Below are 21,803 nucleotides of genomic sequence, written 5' to 3'. Positions count from 1 at the left end.
CCAAAATGACTTAATTAAAATGGAAAACATAATAGACTAGAATACTTCTCTTATTTAAGACACTGTTAAATTCCCTTAATAACTTCAGAACAGAACTTGGAATATGAATGGACATGCATAACCTTGTCTTCTTAAAATGGTTTTCATACAGAACCCGGCTGCGCACTGCCAGCACACCTGGAACAACCTGAACATCTCCACCTGAGAGGCTTTAGGGTAGCATGGAAGTTTCAGTCAGAACCAGCCAGAATTTTCCCCATAGATGAAGACGCATAGACAAAACAGTGCGTGAACAGAGAATGTTTTATTCAAAATCATAGTTTTGATGCTTGCTCTAGGCTGGACTCCAAGGAAATGGTATGTAGGCTCTTGGCAGACTTGTCTGTCATCTTGACCACCATCCTGATCATGCTTGTCACAGGCAAGGCCAGCCATCATGTGACACATGACTATTCTTGTACGTTATTGGTACTCACCTACATACAGACAGCTGGCAAAATAACCCAAATATACCAAGGAGTTTTCCACTAGTATCTCAGGGTGCACCTCGCATCAGGGTCCATGATGAGATAATTTTCTACAAGCTAAACAAGAAAACCCATCTAATGCTGTTTAGATTGGTTCCATCTCCTCACAAAAATGGATGAAGGAAGGCAGAGAGAGACAGAGACTGTCCACTGAAGACAGAGAGAATTAGCTAACATCCTGAACGCTACATTTAGTAAGTGAAATATTGCACAGAATGTCCAGTTATTCCCTCTTACTGGGTGTTTGGCAACATCAAAACTTTCCATCTAACTATAATTAGTACATTTTCTACTGTACAGAAATAGTAAAAAAATGTATCACCTCTCCAAATGTTAATGAAACTTTAGCCCCTAGCTAGGATGAATATTTTATTTGTTCTTGTAATCAAGGTAGAATACAGGCACCTTACTAGTTTTACACAAATTCCTTCTGATTAACTTTTTGAAGGCTTTTACAGGTTCTCATTATGGGTAGATTTGCAATTTTTTATCACTGCTCAGAACTGGAAATCAGTTTGCTGACTACTGAGGTAGCAAATGGTAATTAATTAAAATTTAACTTGAATGTTTATAATTTATTCCTTCAAGTAGGTAAGGTTTCTCTTCTTTCAGTTTCTCAGAAAGTGTTCAGGCTACAATGATCCTCCTCTAAAACATTTCTCTGGCTCCAAATGCTTTTTCTTTCCCATTTTTTTTCTAAAATATTATTAGTGGAACTTAAATGCACTTTGGAAAAATCTCAGTTCTTATTAACTTAAATAACCAAAATCTCTGCTGTGACTAAAATCCCTTCTGCTGTAAGTAAACCCACCATTGTTCCCCGTTCTGAATCCATTAGAAGCATGTAAGATGTGGGTAAAGGAACGCACTGAATAAGAAGCGGGTTGAGGCCCTTGTGAAATCAGATTATCAAGAACCTTAATGAACTGATCATAAAATTCTTCCATTAAGAGTGAGGTCTCTTGTGTAGCACACTCAGCTTTACATTTTGCTTAGAAAATTTGAAGATCACACTCTTCTTCTATTAGAAATATCACTGATGGCATACATTCTAAGTATGGCTTATGCTAACATAAAAATATACACTATTTATTTATTATATTTCATGCCCTAGATACTGCCCAATTTTAAATGATACTGACAAGCCTGTCACTTATAAAGCTGTGTGGTCTGTATAACTTGCTGTGGATGTCTCCCACAGTCTGTAGCAAATTTCTCTCATGATGTATGTAAGTAATAGCTAGAAAATCCAGTAAAGGAATTTAAAAAAAGTCATAAGGTAGATTTTATGTATATGAACATTCACACAGAAGTTCCGATATTATCAAATAATCAGAAAATTACTAATTATGCACTACAGAATTGCAATGACACCATTAAAATATCCTATTCTATATACTGCTTGTTTCAATATGAGAGAAGTATTATACTTAATGCTTACAAAGCATTCTTCATCTTCACAAAGCTTTAAAAACAATAATTAAATCTCATAATGTGTCTGATGTCCCACAAATTATAGCTCTGAATTTCTAGCTTACATTCTTACCCAAACCTCTCACTCCTAAATGCCTTCTTTCCCATAAAAAAGATCAGAGACATGCACGTATTCTTGCACATGCACTTCTAACTGTGAGAAAAATTCATTGATTTCAATTCACACTGTCATTCATCAGCATTATCAGGCTCAGCTGTTTTCACCTACAAATGCCATGATAATATTTAAAAAATCTCCTTCTTGGTTGGGGAAAATAGCAAGGGTCTGCCTTTTGTCCTCTTAATTTTCTTTGCCCAAAATTCATGCATTCCTTTTTTCAACAGTCCAACATTAAAAAAACCCACAACAAACCCAACAAAAAAACCAAACCCAGAGTAACTTATTTTACATTTTTGCATATATTATAGATACTATGCTTCTAGTTTAAGAAATTCAGGACATATCAGAAAGTTTATCGTTGCAAGTAGTAATAGGTTGTAATTTTTAAAAAATATAATTTAGACTTGAGAGAAAGCATTTATGTTAGCATGTGAGGTAAAGGGACAGCAAGATTGTTTCAGTGGATGGCATGAAAAGGAAGTTTAAAATATAAAATCTCATCTTCCTATTGATACATCATCATATTATTCCAGAGGAATCTATTTCCATTTATTTTTGAATCTTTACTTTCAACCACTCTCAACATAAATAATAAGTAGACTAGTTAGTGTTACTCATGTTTGACAGTCAGGTTCGTTTATTTATTTCTAGTTATGGTTGGTAGAATGACATGGTAATGAATCATTTACAAAGTAGAGAAGGAAAAAAATTAATAATTCAGCATATTGTTATGTTACCATCATACTACCAGTTACTGATGGGAAATCTAATCTAAAGTAAGTGAGGATACCAAGATGGGGTTTTTCAGCAATATGCTCTATTTATTTCTGAAGTTTCTTCTAAGTTTCTTCTTCTAAGTCAATCTCTGAGACCACCTAGATGCAAGAAATGGGCATTACATTTACAGCCAGGGCATTTTTTTTTATTATGCTACTTGTCCAAAATGTGTGCTGGAAATGGTAAACAGTTCCAGGAAAGACAAAAGAGAAAATGACGTTATTCTTTAGTGTACTTCATACTGATTATACATGGAAAATCTTGTTAATCAGTGAAGCAAGGTAGTCTGAAACAATTGATATACTGAGTAGGAATATACTTGTTGAAAATTTCAAGAATTACAGGTTTCTGCAGACTTCGCAGAGATTGACAACAAAAAAACCCACTTGTCTTTCTATGACTTTTCGAATTCACTACAGTCAGTCATACTGCAAAGCCATTCAATTGTAACTAGACATTTATAGTACAGTATAGGTTTACACAAGCTCCCATTTCCATCATTTCCAGAATCAAGAAAGAAAATCCCCAAGCGTATTTGTTTTAGATCCACACTACTAAAATTATTTCACTCACACGCATATGTTTAATCACAACTCTCCTTTTTTCACTGTTGAAAGTGGTTGAGTCTCATTCTAAACCCAAGACATACTATGCAGGATTAAAGAACAGTTTTGTTCTTTAACCCTTTCCCAACGCTTACTTTAATGCCACTTGCCATACAGTACTGATCTGATTAGAAAAAACATCACCTGAACTGAAGACTAAACATCGTGTTTGCAACTCTAAGCCTACAGTACAAATAAATTAAAAAAAAAAAATCAAAACCAAACCAAACATTAAAAGATAATCAAACATATATAACATTGCCTACTGCTATGTGATGGATAGGTTGTTACAGGAGAGGAGTCCTTAGCTTGGGAAAAGAGCTTACTTTGATACATATCCATTCAAGTACTTACATCTACTGCAGCCTTGCAAGCACAGATATTGCACTTTAATACGTGAGGCATTTTGTGTGTATTCTGAGAAAAACCTTTGCAATCACAGATCAGATTAAGACACTGTTAGCTTTCATAGCCTTGTTACAATAGCAGCTGAAAAATCAAAGCCACACCCAAATTATTTTTGCTGATGCATCATGAAGTAAATGACTCAGGATTTCTCCACTAGAGACAGGGGCTTCCCACACCCAATGTTCTTTACTATGATAAAATTTACTACCTAGTAAACCCCCTGCTCTGGTTTCCAACCACAGCTAATGGAGCAGGTTAACCTTAAAAGTAATATTTAATGCCATTGCACAAAATAAGAGGTTTAAAGATCTCTTCTTAAAATACAGATATGTTTTTCCAAAGCTGAGGTTTCCAATACGCCAAAAACATTGTGGGAGCTTAAATGACCTCCAAAATAACTACAAGTTATGAATTATGAGCTTAAAAAATAAAAAATGAAAAAAAAAAAAAAAGATTAAACATTTCTACCACAGTGACAGCAAAGGTTAAGATATGCTGAACAGGTGGCTAAACACAGAACAAAATACACAGTATCGAAAAAATCTCTCCCCCCCCCCCCCCAGCCCCAAAACACAGATTTGAAGTTGAGCTAACACTCACAGACAGCGCAATTTTTGTCTCCTGGAAGAGGGTGTTCCATTTTTCTCTTCGGTACTGCTCCCATGCACCTGACAGAATCTCGCCCACCTCCCCGTTTCTTTCCGCTTGTCCCTCCAGGATGACCCGAGCCGAGGATGAGAAGCAGCCGTCAGTGTAATTGCACCTGTGCCCCTGCACAGTAGCATTTTCCTGACAGCATCAGCGGATGCAGTTTGAAACTTCCCAGGACCATGCGATTTCTCCTGACTAATGTGGCTTTCTAACCGGGGGGGAGGGAAACAAGGATGACAGATCGCTAAAGGCTTTTAAAAAGATACTGCTTGAAAGAATTATTGCACATCGATCTTATATGCAGCCACTAATAAGACTTTCCAAGCAACAGTATTTAAAAGCCTTGGTCATATTCTCCTGGCTGGTAACCACCTCCTCCTGTGCTCCGACTGACAAAGAGCCAGGCACTGACAGGGCTAATATTAGACAATGACTTCAAGGCAGCGAAAGAGTCATTTAAATTTCCTATTCTGCTTTCACCGCTACAGGAGCGTAGACCTTGGTTTCTCCTGCACTACTGTATCATCTGATTTAGAAGCAGGCACCAAGAACTACTTTGAAGCCATTAATCTATTACTGTTCTCGGATATTTTCTGATGTGCAATATATATCTAATTCTGCATGCACCCACATGTCCTGAAGAGTTAGGAAAGTTTTATAGCCTGTGGATAGTTCCGTATCACTGGATCAGTGCAAGGGAAAGCTCTTTCCTTTGCATTTTCAGCAGGTGGTTGCACATTGCTGCCACTGTGGAAAAGTCTTAGAAAGAAGTATTACATACTAGACAAAGCCCTGAAACTCACTGAGAGCTCCAGATTATTTACCCACTCAAAAGTGGACCTGCAAACACAGGTGAAAAGCTGAGCAGCATCTTTCTGACAAGGACAGAGATCAAAAATACCTGAAAAACTCCAATTAAAGGTAGTGAACGTGACTTTCCCTGGAGGAGAGGGTACCAGGCCAGCCAGGTTCTGTACCTGGAGCTTCGGGTGGGAAGTCACTGATCATGCAGGTCATTAGACTAGGTTGATACAGGAAAAACAGTTTGGTTTATACTAGTTACTAACAACTCATGGATTTTACCCTTCAATTACATTCAAAACTAAATTAATGAAAGTAATGCATCTGACTGGTAAACTAGTGGAGTATTTCTGAAACACTTTGGAAACCTCTTTAAAACACCAGCTCCAAAGAATTAACTTCCTGGGGAACTACAGACCAGTAAGTCTCACCTCTGTGCCTGGTAAGATCATGGAGCAGATCCTCCTGGAAACTATGCTCAGGCACATGGAATGTAAGGAGGTGACTGGTGACAGCCAACATGGCTTCACTAAGGGCAAATCATGCCTAACAAATTTGGTGGCCTTCTACGATGGGGTTACAGCATTGGTGGACAAGGGAAGAGTGATTGATGTCATCTACCTGGACTTGTGCAAAGCATTTGACACTGTCCCGCATGACATCCTTGTCTTTAAATCGGAGAGACATGGATTTGACAGATGGGCCACTCAGTGGATAAGGAACTGGCTGGATGGTTGCACTCAGAGATTTGTGGTCAACAGCTCAATGTCCAAGCGCAGAACAGTGACAAGTGCCGTTCCTCAGGGGTAGGTATTGGGACTCGCACTGTTTAACATCTTTGTTGGCAACATGGACAATGAGATCGAGTGCACCCTCAGCAAGTTTGCCAACGACACCGAGCTGTGTGGAGCAGTCAACACACTAGAGGGAAGGAATGCCATCCAGCGGGACCTTGACAGGCTTGAGAGATGGGCCCATGCAAACCACATGAAGTTCAACAAGGCCAAGTGAAAGGTCCTCCACATGGGATGGCGCAATCCCAAGCACAACTACAAGCTAGGCAGAGAACGGATTGAGAGCAGCCCTGAGGAGAAGGACTTGGGGGTGTTGATTGATGAAAAGCTCAGCATGAGCTCGCAGTGTGCGCTTGCAGCCCGGAAAGCCAACTGTATCCTGAGCTGCATCAAAATCAGCGTGACCAGCAGGTCGAGGGAGGTGATCCTGCCCCTCTACTCTGCTCTCATGAGACCCCACCTGGAGTACTGCATCCATGGACTTGTTGAGCGAGTCCAGAGGAGGGCCACGAAGATGTTCAAAGGGCTGGAGGATCTCTCCTGTGACGACAGGCTGAGAGCATTGGGATTGTTCAGCCTGGTGAAAAGGTGGCTCTGGGGAGATCTGACTGCAGCCTTCCAGTACCTAAAGGGGCCTACAGGAAAGATGGTGAGGGACTGTTTATCAGGGAGGGTAGTGACAGCACAAGGGGTAATAGTTTTAAGCTGAAGGAAGGTCAATTTAGATTAGATGTTAGAAAGAAATTCTTCGCTGTGAGGGTAGTGAGACACTGGAACAGGTTGCCCATAGAAGTTGTGGAGGCCCCATCCCTGGAAGTGTTTAAGGCCAGGCTGGGTGGAGCTTTGGGCAACCTGGTCTAGTGGAGGATGTCCCTGCCCATGGCAGGGGGGTTGGAACTAGATGATCTTTGAGGTCCCTTCCAACCCAAACCATTCTATGATTCTAACTTGTTCATCCATTATAAATCACGTTAATTCTGACTCCTAATGACAACACAGTGCAGGCAAACATCTTTACTCAAGTGAAAAGCATCCAAGAAACAGAGACAGTCACATTATGAAGACTAGAAGAGTTATTTTTTTTTATTCAAGTGTCTCAAGGAAGTTGATTCATGACTTCAAGTCGTGAGAGCAGTACTGCAGTATTAACCCTCCTGTAAACATGACCCCAGAGTAATTAATATAGAGGAGGATTAAAAAATTTTTGGACCAATAGACCTCAATATTTACTATGGATCATCATGTACTTTTGTCTTCAAATTTTCTATTAAAAATAATAAAGGCAATATGGGTTCACACATCATACGGCCCATATAATACTTTATCCGTTCAGATACGACATTAGTGTTATTCAAAAACACCTGATGAGTTTACTTGGCCTCTGCAACAGCCAGACTGTTCCTTACACAGTTTTAAGCTTGCAGTTTCTTTTTTTTCTCTCTGGTATCACCTGCCTCTCAGTCATGCGATGAGAAGGAGCACAGCCTGTCCTCCCCTTCCTCTTAGCAGACTGCTGAGAAGCAAAACATCTGAAATAGTCCATTCGTCACTAGTCCAGGTGCCTCTACAGTACACTGCAATTTGCAGCAGAGGTATCTCCCCAGGCTGCATTTACATGGTCAATTTGATCTGTCATTACCAGTGGGTATAGATGAAAGCTGTAGTACCATTTCAGAACACTAATGGTAATATTTATACAGCCAAACGGTGAGATGGAACAAGGATCTGATTGTAAAAAATAGCAAAATCCATCTTTTTTTCCCTTTCTTAGCCAGGTTAGTTTATAGTCTAATCAGTCTCCTGAGTCAGCTTACAGCATCACCCACAAATCCAGGTGCCAGCATAAGGAAGAGGATAGGAATAAACCAGAAAAGAGGAGTGAAGCCTGAACACCTCTTCTGGCAACAGCCCACACTTCAGGCAGATGATGCGCAGTCTCAGAACCAGCTCATCAGAATGACAAGTGAACTGTGGTTTTGACAGAACTGTGTATTTAAAACTGGCTTTATTTCATGCATGTGTATAAAATGAGAGTACTACATCTTTAGGCCACCCAATATTCAGTGAGAAAAATCCTGTTGAGGGAGCATTACTGACACTACCATTGAAGTTGTGTGAATGTTCTTTTTCAGCTGCTTCTTCTTCCTAATTTATAATGTTTGAGACTTTTTTTTTTTAGAATACAACATTTATAAGCCTGATGCTTGACAAAAATCACATTACTTTGGAAGTCCTAAGGTTTTCAGGTCTTTGAATTAATGTGACTTAAAATGTTCATCACAACAAAAAGTTTCTGAGGTTAGGTTTCCTGGAGTTTTCATTTGTTTTTGTTTCATTTTTTAAACAAAATAATTTTAGAACGGCTCAATTTGTGTGGAGAAAGCATTTGTGAAAACAAACATCACTAGGTGTTTTGATAAAAGCTATATCTGGTTTAAAAAGGTTCAGATGAGGATTTGAACATCTCCATTTAGTGATGCATCAGTATTCTAAGCAAAGAAATACCATATTTTAGACATGTTTTCTACTGAGGGGATGCAGAGAACACATCAGCTAAAGGCTGTTCTGTATATAGCTGTACTATGCTGGGATTTAGCTGTTCTGAATATAGATGTATTATGCTGGGAAACGGTGGTGCCTCTTGCTGGAATCTCTCTTGAGCCTTACAGAAAGCTGTGTATCAGAACATTATAAGTAAGCATCCTCCATGTCTCTCAGCACCAAGCAGCATCTTGGCTTGTTGCCTAAATAAGCAGTGAGAGTTGTCTTTCTGAACCTGACATTTGAACGCATTATGATGTTGCCCAATATTTCCCAAGCACTTTTGTCCCACGTCCCTCCTACATGGACTCCACCATTCCTACCTCCCCCCCGCACCAGCAAGACACAGTGCCACGTAGTTGCCAGCTCTGCTGAGCCCTGATGCTTCCCTTCTCTCAGGATGGCATGCTGTTTCTAAAGCACCTGACTGTTTTCAGGACTCATTTTTCACACTAGCTTCATCTACTACAAGCAAGAAGACAAAGAACGCAGACCATGAGCCTCCAAACTCTGGAAAGGGTAATTCCATTTCTGTGCATATTTTCCCCCAGTGATGGGAAGATGAATGCTTGAGCAAGGGCTGGCTGAGAAATGAGAGCACCTGATATACGTTCAAAATCTTTGTTCTGAGTTTGTGGGTTACAATTCTAGGTTCAGCAGAGCTGTGTTCAGTATTTTACATTGATATAAACTTTTGCATTTGGACATGAGATTTTTGACACTCTGCATTCATCCCTATCTTGTTTTCTTTTTAAATACAGATTAGTATGGATTCTGAGATTCGATGCAGATAGGTTAGCCAAAGAAAGTCTCATTTTGTTAATTTGGTATTATTCTCCCATTTGCACAAAATAAAATTTGAAGTCGGGAAAGATCACATATACAATTTATGTTGTATTTTTCAGTCTGGGATTGCTAATGGGACAAACAATAAACCCCACATTTAAAAGCCTGGAGTCATATTGGTGATCAGATCCTCTAGATCTAAGAATAAAAGATCAGATTCAACAGTGACACCACCATCATGATGCTCAGCCAGCCTTTACTGAGGCTATTCTTTAACTCATTAGTACTGAAATAGTTAGTGAATTGCAACATTATGTAAATAATATGGACAGAACTGGTTGTAGGAATGGCACAAAACTCATGAGTCAATTAAAACAATGTCTCAAGTGAGGAAAGCTTTCTTTACTAATTAAAATTAAAAAAAAAGATGTTTATGGCAATTAAATTAATTCAGTACTATATTTTACAGAATTCTACATGCAAATATTTATATTTCAAACACTGTGTATGAAAAAGTCCTTAAAAATCTACGGTGGTGACAGTTTGACACTGTGGGTGTCAAAATCTCATTTTTTTGTGCAATCTGGTGAAAAATCTTGCATGGATTAACTTTCTTCTGCAAACACAGCATTAAAATGGAAAACAACAAAAAGTCAGCTCCAATCCTTCCACCAGAGCCATATAGCTGACAGAGTCTGGAAGACTTTCTGGGATTAGGTTCCAGCAATGGGTGAACCTGAAGGAAGGAGCATTTTACACATGAGGAAAGGCTGAGAGAGCTGGGACTGTTCAGCCTGGAGAAGAGAAGGCTCAGGGGGATCTCCTCAATGTATACAAATACCCAAAGGGAGGGTGCAAAGAGGACAGAGCCAGGCTCTTTTCACTGGTGCCCGGTGACAGGACCAGAGGCCATGGGCACAAATTGAAACACACAAGGTTCCCTCTGAACATCAGGAAACACTTTTCCACTGTGAGGGTGACCGAACACTGGCACAGGTTGCCCAGAGAGGTTGTGGAGTCTCCATTTTTGGAGATACTCAAAAGCCATCTGGTCATGGTCCTGGGCAATCGGCCCAGGTGGCCCTGCTACAGCAGGGGCATTGGACCTGATGAGCTCCAGAGGTCCCTTCCAACCTCAACCTTTCTTTGATTTTGTGAGCACAGCTGTCCTGGTTTCTGAAGGGATAGAGTTAATTTTCTTCCTAGCAGCTGTGTATAGTGCTGTGTTTTGGATTTAGGATGAGAATAATGTTGCTAACACACTGAAATTTTTAGTTGTTGCCAAGCAGTCAAGTGCTTTTCAGCTTCTCATACTGGCCTGCCAAGAAGAAGGTGGGGGGCGCCCAAGAAGCTGGGAGGGGACACAGCCAGGACAGCTGACCCACACTCGCCAAAGGGATATTCCATATCATATGATGTAATGCTCTGTATATAACTGGGGGGGTGGGCCGGGAGACAGGGCAGCTTGGGGTCTTGCTGAGCATCAACTTTGGGTGGTGCGTAATTGTGCTGTTCATCACTTGTTTTGTATATTCTTCTTTTATTATTATTATCCTCATCATACTATTCTTTTTCTATCCTATTAAACTGTCTTTATCTCAACCAACGAGTTTTATTTTTTTTCCATTTTCAATTCTCTCCCCCATCTCACTGGGAGGGGGGGAGTGAGTGAATAGCTGTGTAGTTGTTTTAGCTGCCTGCCGGGTTAAACCATGACAACAGCTTTAATATCTATTCAAATGTAAAAAGCCAGACTTGCACAAGCTCATTAAAATATAGGACAAATGACTTAGCTGGAAGCAGAAATCAGGAGTCAAAAATGCACTCAAAGAGCAGTGTTTGGATCACCTTCACCCCAGTGTTCTGAAAGAATGGGCACAGGAGATCAAAGATCCAGCAGAAGGGATTTTTAATAAATCTATAAATTCAAAAGTGGAAAAAGGCAAAACATAGCGCCTATATTTACAAGGAGAAAAAAGCAATCAGGAATATGTCAGGCCTATCAATATGATCAAAAGCCAGCATGCTACTGAGAATAATTATTCTTGCTTGCAAAATTCAAAGCCAAAGAAGAAAACACATGATCAACAAAGAAGATATCACATGGGTTCACCAGAGGCAGATTGTGCCAAACTCACTCGACATCTTTCTTTGACAAGACAGCTAATTTTTCTAGATAAAGGAAATGCAGGAAGTTTATATGGACTTTTTATACTGTGCCATATGGAGTATGGACTTTTGATACTGTGCCATATCAGTCAAGATGAAAAAGACGGGAAAGGAACCAAATATGTAGATGGCAGAGACAAAAGTGGGTTATGGAAAGCTATCAGATCAGAAAGTGGTTACTAATGGAGCTCCTAAAGAATGAGTCTTTGGTCAAAGCTTATGAATTTTCCTTAGTTAACCTTATATTAAAAAAGCACGCTCATGCAATTTCCCAATAATACCAAGTAACATCATATATGCAGAAAAAGATTGAAACATCATACAAAAAGAACTGGATGATGACCTTAAGTGGGTACTGACAATGGCATGCAATTTAACAGTAGACAACAGCAAGACCCTCCACAGAGGGACTAATAAAAACAAACTCTCCAATAACGTGGAAGCTGTTGATAAAAATAAGGACAGACATGAGTGGTTACCCTATCACATCACAGATTCACAGGTGTTGGAAGGGACCTCTAGAGATCATCTAGTTCAACCCCCCTGCTACAGCAGGATCACCTAGAGCACGTTGCACAGGTTGGCAACCAGGCGGGTTTTGAATATCTCCAGAGAAGGGGGCTCAGTACGAAGACTTGAAAAAGTTATTTGTAGGCCTAGGGTGTAAGAAACAAAGTATTCCCAGTCGAAGCAAGTGAGAATAGTTGTACAAGATCCCAGTAAGAAAGACGAACTCAAATTGAAGTAGATGTAAAAAACCCCAAAAACCTAAGCAAACAAACCAAAAAACCAAACAAAAAATGAAGAACACCTGAAAACCTGTTTTGTGACAGGAAGCTAAAATATATTGGATTATTCAGTTTAGCAAAATCCTTAGCCAGGATAATATTGCTTTCTATGGGGAGAGGTAAATTCTAGAGAAATATAAGAACTATATATGCTAACAGACAATATTAGAAGTGCAAGTAGGGATGAAGTGGCCATCAATAAATTTCAAGTCAGAAATTAGATGGCACTTATTAACTATCAAAGCAATGAAGTTCTGACACAGTCTTCCCACTGGAATAATGATGCAGAAATTTAGCCAGTTTGAACAACGAATTTCTTTAATTTATACATTAAAAGACGAAAAAGAAAATGAGGAGATGTCAATGTCCAAACAACAACAAAAAAACTTAACACAATTCCAGTCTCATATCAAAATACACAAAACACTGCAATTTTCCAGAGGACTCTGGGGTACACGGTAGCTGCAGTGCACACTACACTGTAACTATAGAATTCTGTCTTCTAGCTTATTTTGTAAAAACTCAAGTAACTTAAGATCAAATTTCCTATCTCATGATCTCCCTTAATAAATTCAGACAGACATTATTAAAGAATGTGATTCATAGTTCCTCCATTTTTTAGTACAATCTGCTCTACACTGCAACAATTTTTCATTTGACACACTGCTGGCCAAGGATACTAGGGGCACCTCTGCGTTTCTTGGGTCCTGTTACTTCTCCCTCAATATTTGTAGCATTTTAATTACAAGAGCAACTGGTTATAACAAATGCAAGAACTGAAGTGCTGAGGACTATGCAGCTGGTGAATGAAAATGGCTCGCTGATGTAAGAATTCATTTATAAACTGGATAGAGTATGGCAGCACTTATGGGTAGAGTAAACTGCCCATCATTCATTATTGTTCAGTTACAATGATCTGCAATGGCTCTTGAACTGAATGGAAAACACTGCTTTCCCAGGGCAGTGATGCCATGTTTGTGCTTCCCTTCCTTCAGAGATTCATTAATGTAAAAGATACTTTGATGGTGAGAAAAATGATCGGTCCTTGGAAGTTCATAAATATCTATCAGCGGGCCGTTATCTGTTTGATGCTGCAAAATTTGTAATGCAGACAGCTGTCATTAACGTATTCAGGGCCTGCTGGACAGAGCTATGACCTGAAAAACACGCAGAAAATAACACTGGGCATAACTGTGATGTGGAGCAGGTGAAGTATACCCCATGTGCTTTTCTTTCCACTCCTACCCATTCTGTTGGGTATGAAAAACATGAAGAACCATGTCTTTCCTGATTATGAATTTGTTAGCACACCAGTACTGCTTATAATACTGACTGATATCTTGTTCGTAAGAGCTCCAAAAGTACAGAAAAAAACAGCTGCTCACAGCAAGCTGGTCTAAACGCTGAAGACCTCCTTGCAACAGTGGCTGCTGAAGAACAACATGGGAAATGACCTACTGAGGTGCAGAAAAAATGTAGTTGCTTACCAGAAACCACAAATAATTAAGGGGGAGAGTTTGGGGCCTGAGAAAAAAATTAAAACGGTAATTAAAAAATAAATATATTGTAGCATGAACTACCCAAATACTTTTCGGCTCCTTGCTAATTCCCATTTCTGGCTCATCTGTGCGGAGTATGCCTATAATTCTCTGTGGAGCCTTCATTTTACAATAGTATGAACCCTGCTGAGCACTTCTGAAGATAATTTTTGCGGGTATTTCAAGGTACCTGTCATTATCAGTGGGTATCTCACCCAGATTTGCACCCCAACCAATCAACTAACCAAAAAAAATTATCTATTTTTCCTACTATTGCTTATCTGATGCTCTAATACACGAAAGATACATTCCTATGTCACTCAGTATACCTGTATGTGTGTATATACACACATACTAGATATATATACACACATACTGGATAGAGTAATGTATCAAAGAGCCTTTACTAGTGACGGAAACCCATTCCCAAAACGCAAAGAAAACAGTGAAGTGCATATGCACATGCAGGAAAATCTTTTACTCCCTATGCAGCAGAACTTCTTCAATCAAAACAGTAACTGCTGTATGAATTGAAGAAGTCTAGAACTGTAAAACAAGTATCACTTTTACTGAAGAAGTCATGCCTGCCCTCTGCGTTTCCACTCACAAAATAAATTCTTGCCACGGATTTATGTCATTAAAGGAAGTGATTTAACATAGCAGCAATATAAAGAACAGATTTTATTGTTAGGATTCTAAGTTGCTTGTGCATAAACGCAAAACTTTGTGGTACAGACTAAAGCCATGAACAGGTAGTACTTACACAGCTGAGAAAAAAAGTATGCCTTATGCAAGGAGCTTTTTGCGTCCTGGTAAAACCAGAAGCATTATTACTATTATAATAATTAATCATTTTAAAGACAGTCTTTCTCTATAATCACTTTCTCTGTACACCTACAAAATCAGGTGTACCCTCCATGAAGATGCAATTAAATTCAGCTGCTGCAAACCAGTCTGGTTTTGGCACTGAACTGCAAGAGCAGATCTATTTAACCGTTGTTTTATATAAGGCCGGCATGATATTGTAGCCCCATTATCTAAGACGACAGGTAATACAACTGTAAAGGTTTTATGCAAATCCTGCAAATAATTCAAACACTAGAAAAATAAGGTAATTTTAGTACTTACTACACACATAGTGTGCTGAAATGTACCCTTTGCGTGAATTACACTGATTTAGAAGCAGGATTTATTAGCTAGCAGAGCGGTGTGAAGCCTCGCACACGCACCGTCCCTTCTGCGCTCCCCGGCCGGCCGTTTACCCGCCCTCAGCCCCTAACGGTTCTCAAAGGCCGGCGCAGGCGGCTCTGAGGGAACACCCGCCGACACGGGCCTCCCGCTCCGCCGCGCTTCCTTTTCACCGAGATCGCAACGTCGGCAGGCCGAAACCCGGGGACAAGCAGCCCGGCAGCCGCCGACCCGCACAGACTAGGCGGGCCGCCGCACAAAGGATCGCCCCTTCCCCCGGCTGAGCCATCCCCGGCCCGGCTCCCTCTCCCGCCAGCGGTCCCGCTCTCGGCCTTCCGCAAAAGGGCGCGGCGCGGCTCTGGTCCCCAGGCTGCTCTGCAGCTCGGGACATCCCACGCCGTCCCGCCGGTCCCGGCGAGCACCGCCCCGACCTGCCGGTCTTGCCGGCTCCCGCCCTCCTCCGCTCCCCCGCCCGCCGCAGGTTGCTCGTAGCAGGCGGTGCCCCCGGCCGGGCCCTGCGCCCGCCTCACGCCCAACGGTCACCTCGGGCCGCCCGGCGCACGCCGTCCCCGGGGGCAGCGGCGCAACGCCCCGACGAGGGGCGGAGAGACACGGGCCCAACCCGCCCCGGGTCGCCCCCGCGCCCACCTCAAACACCACTTCTTCGTCAAACTCCGGTGTCATCCTTCTCCGCCATGCCACCCCCTGCGGGCACTCTGGGAAACGGAGTCCGCCGCGCCGCCGGCGGCCCCTCCCCTCCCCGCCCGGCCCGGCCCTGCCTCGCACCGCACCGGGGAGAACTACAGCCCCCAGAAGGCAGGACGAGGGCCCGCTTCCGGGCGTCCTGTGGGAGGTGCTGATTCGTGGGCGGGGGGAGGCGGGGCCAGGCCGGCGCGCGGGCCCGGCAGGGGGCGCCGCTGGGCGGCGGCGCTGTTGGGGAGCGCTGCCGGCGCTCACTCTGCTGCCAGCCGCGGGGCGTTATGCGGCGGCGGACGGGGGGTGCTGCTGCTGCTGCTGCTGGGTGGCGGCGCGGGGGAACAATGGGCTCCTTCTCCTCGGCCCTAAGAGGGGCCGTGGCGTAAGGGACGAGGGGGAGAACGGCGCGGCGCGTAGGGAGCACCATGAGCTCCGCCGGTGAGTGTCCGGGGAAAGTTTGGGGAGCGGCGGTTCCCTTCCGCCCACCCGGCCGGCGGCAGGCGGGCAGTCGGCGTGCTCCCGCGGCCAGAGAGCCTCGCCTCACCCCGTGGCGGCCGGCGTGGTCCAGTGCCGCGGGGTGGGGGGAGGATGAGGGAGGGACGCCGCGGCTGCCCCGTGGTGCCGGCGCGGGACGGGAGCCGCCGCCGCCGCGCTCCTTGTCCCGGCGGCGCCGGGCGATTGCGCCCGGCTCTCCCCCACCGTCGCGGCGGGGCCGGGCGCTGCGTTCCCCTCCTCACCCCAGGAGGAGCGCAGGGAGGCGGGCTGGGCGCGCCTGCCTCAGGGAGCGAGTGGAGGGGGCACTGTCCTGGGGGGCAGCCCTTCCCCGAGGTCCGCTGCGGGCGCCCCGCTCCCCCTCCCCGCCTCGGGGCTATACGGGCACGTCCCTGCCCCAGCGGCCGGCGCTGCGCGGAGCTGAGCCTGGCTCTCTGGCCGCTCTCCCCTGTCCGGCGGGGAGACTTTGTGCCCGGCGGCGGAGCGGGTCACTCCGCGTGGGGCTGAGCTGGCGGCGGGTGAAACTTGCCAAGAGCCTCCGCCGGGGGCCGGGTTTTCTAGCGGGAAAACCAACACCGGGGTTTGGGTTATCGCTCCGTCTGACTTTCGCGGAGCTGCGAAAGTTTGTCAGCGGCGAGGCTCCGGCTTTGCTTCAAGGCTATACCTGCCTTGATCGAGCTCGCACGGGCTGGAGCCCTCACGCAGAGGCAGGGATACTGGAAAGGGTTCAGTTCCGGCCTATCCAGCTGCTGCTTTGAACAGACCTACTTCAGTACTTTCCTCACCTTTCCTCCCCTTTTTCTTTACCGCTGCCAATTTTATGGGTAGAAGAGCTGCAAGGCAAATTCTTGGTTTAAAACAAGAGCTCCCCGTGTTTAAGGGAGTTGCTCTTATTTTTTGTTTGGCTGCACGATGGTGTGCTGTTAGTACTTTCGTTCACCCGTCCGTTAGATTAGTGGATTCCTCTCTTAGTCTTGCTTGAAGATGAGAATAGGAGTCGTTTATGCGTTTAAAAGATGTCATGTGTAGGTTATGATGCATTGGGTGGAAACACGACTAATTACAGTGTAAATCTGAAGCAGTGAAGTGCTTCCTGTAAGGATTAGAATGGGAGGTGTTCTACACAGATACCAAGCAAAACCTTCAGCCTAATTCTCAGTGTTTTCCTCTCAAAGATGTCAAATTGTTATCAAGTCTAGCGTTAATTAAATTATCTGGGCTCTCTTCATTTAATATATTCCCATTTTTAATATATATGACAGAACAGATTTTGTTTAGATCTTGGAAAACATGTAATAAAGCAGCATATTATCTCTATTTAACAGCTGCATTGTATATTCACGTTGTTTAGTAGTGACACTTGTAGCTTTTAAAAGTTAAACAGCTTTTCAGGTAAAAGATATGTATTAGGGGGTGCTCAAGACCTTAGAGCTGGGCTGTTAAAATAAATTTTGATGTGGTACTAAGTTTCAGAAAGTTGAGTAGATTTTCAGTGCTAAACAGTGATTTCAGGACTTCTAGAGCTGATGTTGTGTGATGTTGTTTTAGTTGATGTTGTGATGGTGTTCGTGGGGAAGGTGAGGAGGAAGGGGTTCTGGTGAGCAAAGTCACTTAGAAGGCAAAAGAGAAAGGGATGCTAAGGAATATCAGTTAGAAGAAAGTGGGACAGTTTAATGGAAAATGTGAATTTTAGCCAGGGATTTGAAGGGGAAGGCTTAGAGAGAGTCCTGGTCGGCAGGAAGAAGGAAGCTGAGGAGTATGTGAAGGCTGTTGAAGAGGGGAAGAAGAGTATTTTGTGTGCGATGGATTATTTGAGGATAAAAAAAAGAAAAGGGAAATAGCTGAGACAGGATCAAGGATTTATGATTCTGCTGACAGCGACATGACAGCTTTTGACGTCTCGGTTAAGGAGCTCATAGGCAGGGTATGAAGAGACTGAGGACTGCCAGAGGATGGTTCCAAAGGTTAAATGTCTGTATGTCTGCACTGCTGCAGGATTTAGCTCCTGAAATATCTAGGCATGCTTTATAAAGCTATTGCTCAAGTAAAAACTTACCAACTCCTATATTTTAATATTAGTCCTGTGATCTATAGGATCTATTTCCTCATTGAAATTCAGATTGTGAATTCAGTTATTACTCTGGTTTGTGCTATGTAAGCTCGCTTTCTGACAACTGATTGGTTAGACAGCATTTCAGTTAGTGTTATCATCATGTGTGGCTTCAGATGGAACTTGAAATGCCTAGAAATCCTTCTTCTCTTTCTTCGGTTTAACTTGAAGGGCTTGAGTGTCTCTCTTGTGTGTTCCTTTAATGTACCTTTAGAACAAAGCAACCTGGTGCAACCTAATCAGTATTGATTTAACATTTTAAAGTAGAATTTGTAGCTAGAACTTCAGCTTGATATGCAGGATTCTCCGTAAGCGATACTGTGCTACTTGAGGGGACTATGCTACGGAGAGAAATACTGAACACAGCTTCTGTCCACGGACAGAAGTTGTAAAAGATCTGACATTGATAACCCAGCCTTCACTCCGGCTTGCCTTCTGCCTTTCTAAATAATGCAGTGCGTATTCAGTTTGTTGCTATATATCTGTTCTAGTTCCTCTACAAAATTGTTTCAGTTACATCTCCTTACAGAGCTGGACATAATTCAGTGATAGGTGAAGGAGTTCTGCCATAGGTGTTGCTTACATGTATAAAAATGTATATGTAAATCTAGACTTGTTAGAACTAAGGAACTATAGCACTTTTTAAAAATACGTCTAGATAATTTAAAAATTATCTTACTATAGTGATCAACCTGTATGTTGGTTTCTACCTTCATTTATAGCTATTTTCCTCTCATTGCTTTCTCACGTACTGCATATTCTTTATATACGATGCTGATGAATAATGCACATTTACTCATTTTCTGCCTGGAACTATTGTGCTGTCTTCAAGTATGTGCTTTGCCTTTAAAAGGGAAAAACAAAAGCTCAGAGTTAGGAGTTTGACATTTATTATTTCTTGTTGAAGAAACAGTCCTTATATGTGAATCTATACAGCTTATTTAATGTGGGCAGAATGTACAGCTCAGATTTTAAGTCTGATTTGACAACAGCAATGAGAAATATGTAGTGTATTTTAATGTCAAAAATGTAATTCAAAGGGGGGAAAAAGAAAACAGGAACAGAATAAACAAAATCAACATGACTTTTCCAATCAAAATTCATTGCTTTCAAGGATTGAAAAAATGAGGCCTACAGGGTTTAATGTCCCTTTAACCCTCTAATATGTCAAGTCTTGTTAGAGTTACTCAGCTTTATCTCCGCATGTAATCTTAAAAGGTTGTTTATTCATCTCTTGTCCTTACTCTAAAGTTATCCCCAATTTTCCTGTTTTATTTCAACAAGTCATTGAACAACCTGAGATTTTGAAATTAATGTTTTCCTTTTGCAGTTTATTTGGGATGTTTTCTAAAACTGTAATGGCTTGGAAACCATCGTTTTCCCCTGTATTTTAAAAACTATGTGTGTTATCTTCCGGGATGTCATGACTCATTCCTTTTTTTGTTTTCTTTTGAGCATTGTGGCACCTGAGAAAATCAGAGCCTCTGCATAATGAGAAAATAAATACACATTCACAGGAAATAAATTAATGATCTCAGAATACTTTGTTGAGGTGTTTACTGAATGAAAGTTACTTTCTGTAACTGAAAGCAAAGGAATTGAACTGAAAAAGCCCGTTGCGAGTCATTAAAACTTAAGTTGCTGGAGAACGGGAGTTTTAAAATACTTTGTTTCTCTGTGCAGTGTATTAGCTGCCATTGCAATAATATCTGAATGTACCCCAAACATACAGCAATAATTATTTCTCTCCCTACATGCTTTTTAAAAGATGGATTGGCTTTCTTGGTTTGTGTCTGAGAGTTGTAGTATTTTATGCCAAAATAGTCCCAGGAATAGTAAATGGGCGGTTGGAGTTTGCTCCTCCTTCACATAAGACAGAACAGCACATTGATCCCTTGGTAGATATCATATTATTTTCATATGTAGCCCACAGATGTGATTTCCTAACTCTGAGAATACAGTATGCCTATGTAAACAAGGTACCATGAGAAAGCTAATATGTACATTTACAGTAGGCCAGCTGCTAAGCAGTAACTGTTTCAAGCGCTTTTCCTAGTACATGTGAAATAGATATATGAAGTAGTATGTGAAATAGATTTGATCTCATAGGTGAAAAGGAATAAACTATGTCATATACTGTGCAGTAAGATAAGAGTATACATATGGCCAGCTTCTATAGAGTAGCAGGTTTGTTAAATTCACAACTTGGCTTACCTTGTAGTAACTTGATTGTGTACTCGTACCTTAAATTAAGGTCCAGCTGCTGTCAAAATCTTATGTCATACTTGATTGATTACTGTTTTCCTACTGTTTTGTGGTTCAAAAAGGATGTGGCTTTAGGGAGGGTTGCAGGATTCTGCTACGGGGATACCTCTGGGTGGCTAGAGACAGTCCCCCAGGGGACCCAAATACTGGGAGAGAGGCCTCTCGTCGTGTTGAGCGTTGCAAGGAAAGGAATATCAAGTTATGTTTGCACAACAGAATCCAGAACCATTTGTCCCTGTTTCTTTGAGATGCAGGTGAACATAACTTGTTCTTGCTCTTTTGCTGTTCCCAGGTGTAGAAGCTGTTAACGTAATCTCAAAAGTATGGGCGTAAACATAACCTGGGAAAATGTTCCTTTAGCAATAGTAGGGCTTATTGCAGAAGAAGTAGTGCTGTTTGATTCTTTGCCTCAGTTCAACTTCATATATCTTCTTTTCTCCTGATTCCTGTGCTGGGCAAGCAAGATAACGAGGTAAAAATTTGAGGAGAAGATTTAAAGCTATGTAATAACAGTGCTTAAGACTGCACTGTCTTACTAGTTTTCCTGCTCGTTCATGATATTGCATAGGAGAAGACACACAAGTATTTTTAAGTGAGGTTCTCAGTTGCCAAATCCTATCATCAGAAGAACAGAAATGGACACTTTAAGGCCAAAACAGAGAGAGTAGAAGTTGCTCCAGGGTGTTCTCATTGTCCTCTAAAAGAACTTGAAGGTAGGACAGGAGTGCTAGTTGAGCAATAACGAGTGTCGGTCGCAGAGAAGCTCAGCAGGATGAGAATGGGTGTTCCTTTTCCTCAGCACACTGGAGGAGATAATTCACCAGAGGGACAAATGTCTGTTCTCTGTGCTGTGACCCAAGTCGGACAAAGAGCTTATGCATTGACCTGGTGCTAATGGCTGTTTATTGTTAGAAAAATAATACCTTTTTAAAACCACTTTTTTTAAGGGTGTTGACTGCGTTGGTATTTTTAAGCATCTTTTTTTTTTTCGTCAGCACTGCACACAGTGTTGGCTGTTCCTAGATGAGCAGCAGATTTCCTGTTGGTGATGGCAGCTTTGTTAGTCACTTTAT

At 42.1% G+C, this 21,803-nt stretch overlaps 2 protein-coding genes across 6 annotated transcripts in view; one reads left to right on the top strand and one right to left on the bottom strand.

Moving 5' to 3' along the window:
* The window catches only part of VEZT (vezatin, adherens junctions transmembrane protein), a 61,368-nt gene extending 45,414 nt beyond the window's left edge, over positions 1-15,954 (bottom strand). For all 5 annotated transcript variants that reach the window (XM_075748824.1, XM_075748832.1, XM_075748849.1 and 2 more), the window contains exon 1: positions 15,816-15,954. In XM_075748824.1, the coding sequence (XP_075604939.1) occupies positions 15,816-15,851 (36 nt within the window). In that variant the 5' untranslated portion in view covers positions 15,852-15,954. The remainder of the gene's footprint in view (positions 1-15,815) is intronic.
* A 98-nt stretch (positions 15,955-16,052) lies between these two features.
* FGD6 (FYVE, RhoGEF and PH domain containing 6) overlaps positions 16,053-21,803 on the top strand; it is a 75,268-nt gene continuing 69,517 nt past the window's right edge. The window contains exon 1 of the mRNA XM_075748811.1: positions 16,053-16,301. Within this exon, the coding sequence (XP_075604926.1) occupies positions 16,289-16,301 (13 nt within the window). The 5' untranslated portion in view covers positions 16,053-16,288. The remainder of the gene's footprint in view (positions 16,302-21,803) is intronic.

The sequence above is a fragment of the Balearica regulorum genome, chromosome 1 (assembly GCF_011004875.1).
Source record: "Balearica regulorum gibbericeps isolate bBalReg1 chromosome 1, bBalReg1.pri, whole genome shotgun sequence".
NCBI classification, from domain to species: Eukaryota; Metazoa; Chordata; class Aves; order Gruiformes; family Gruidae; genus Balearica; species Balearica regulorum.
The sequence above is the reverse complement of the archived record's forward strand: the minus strand, read 5'-3'. Positions and strand labels throughout refer to the sequence as shown.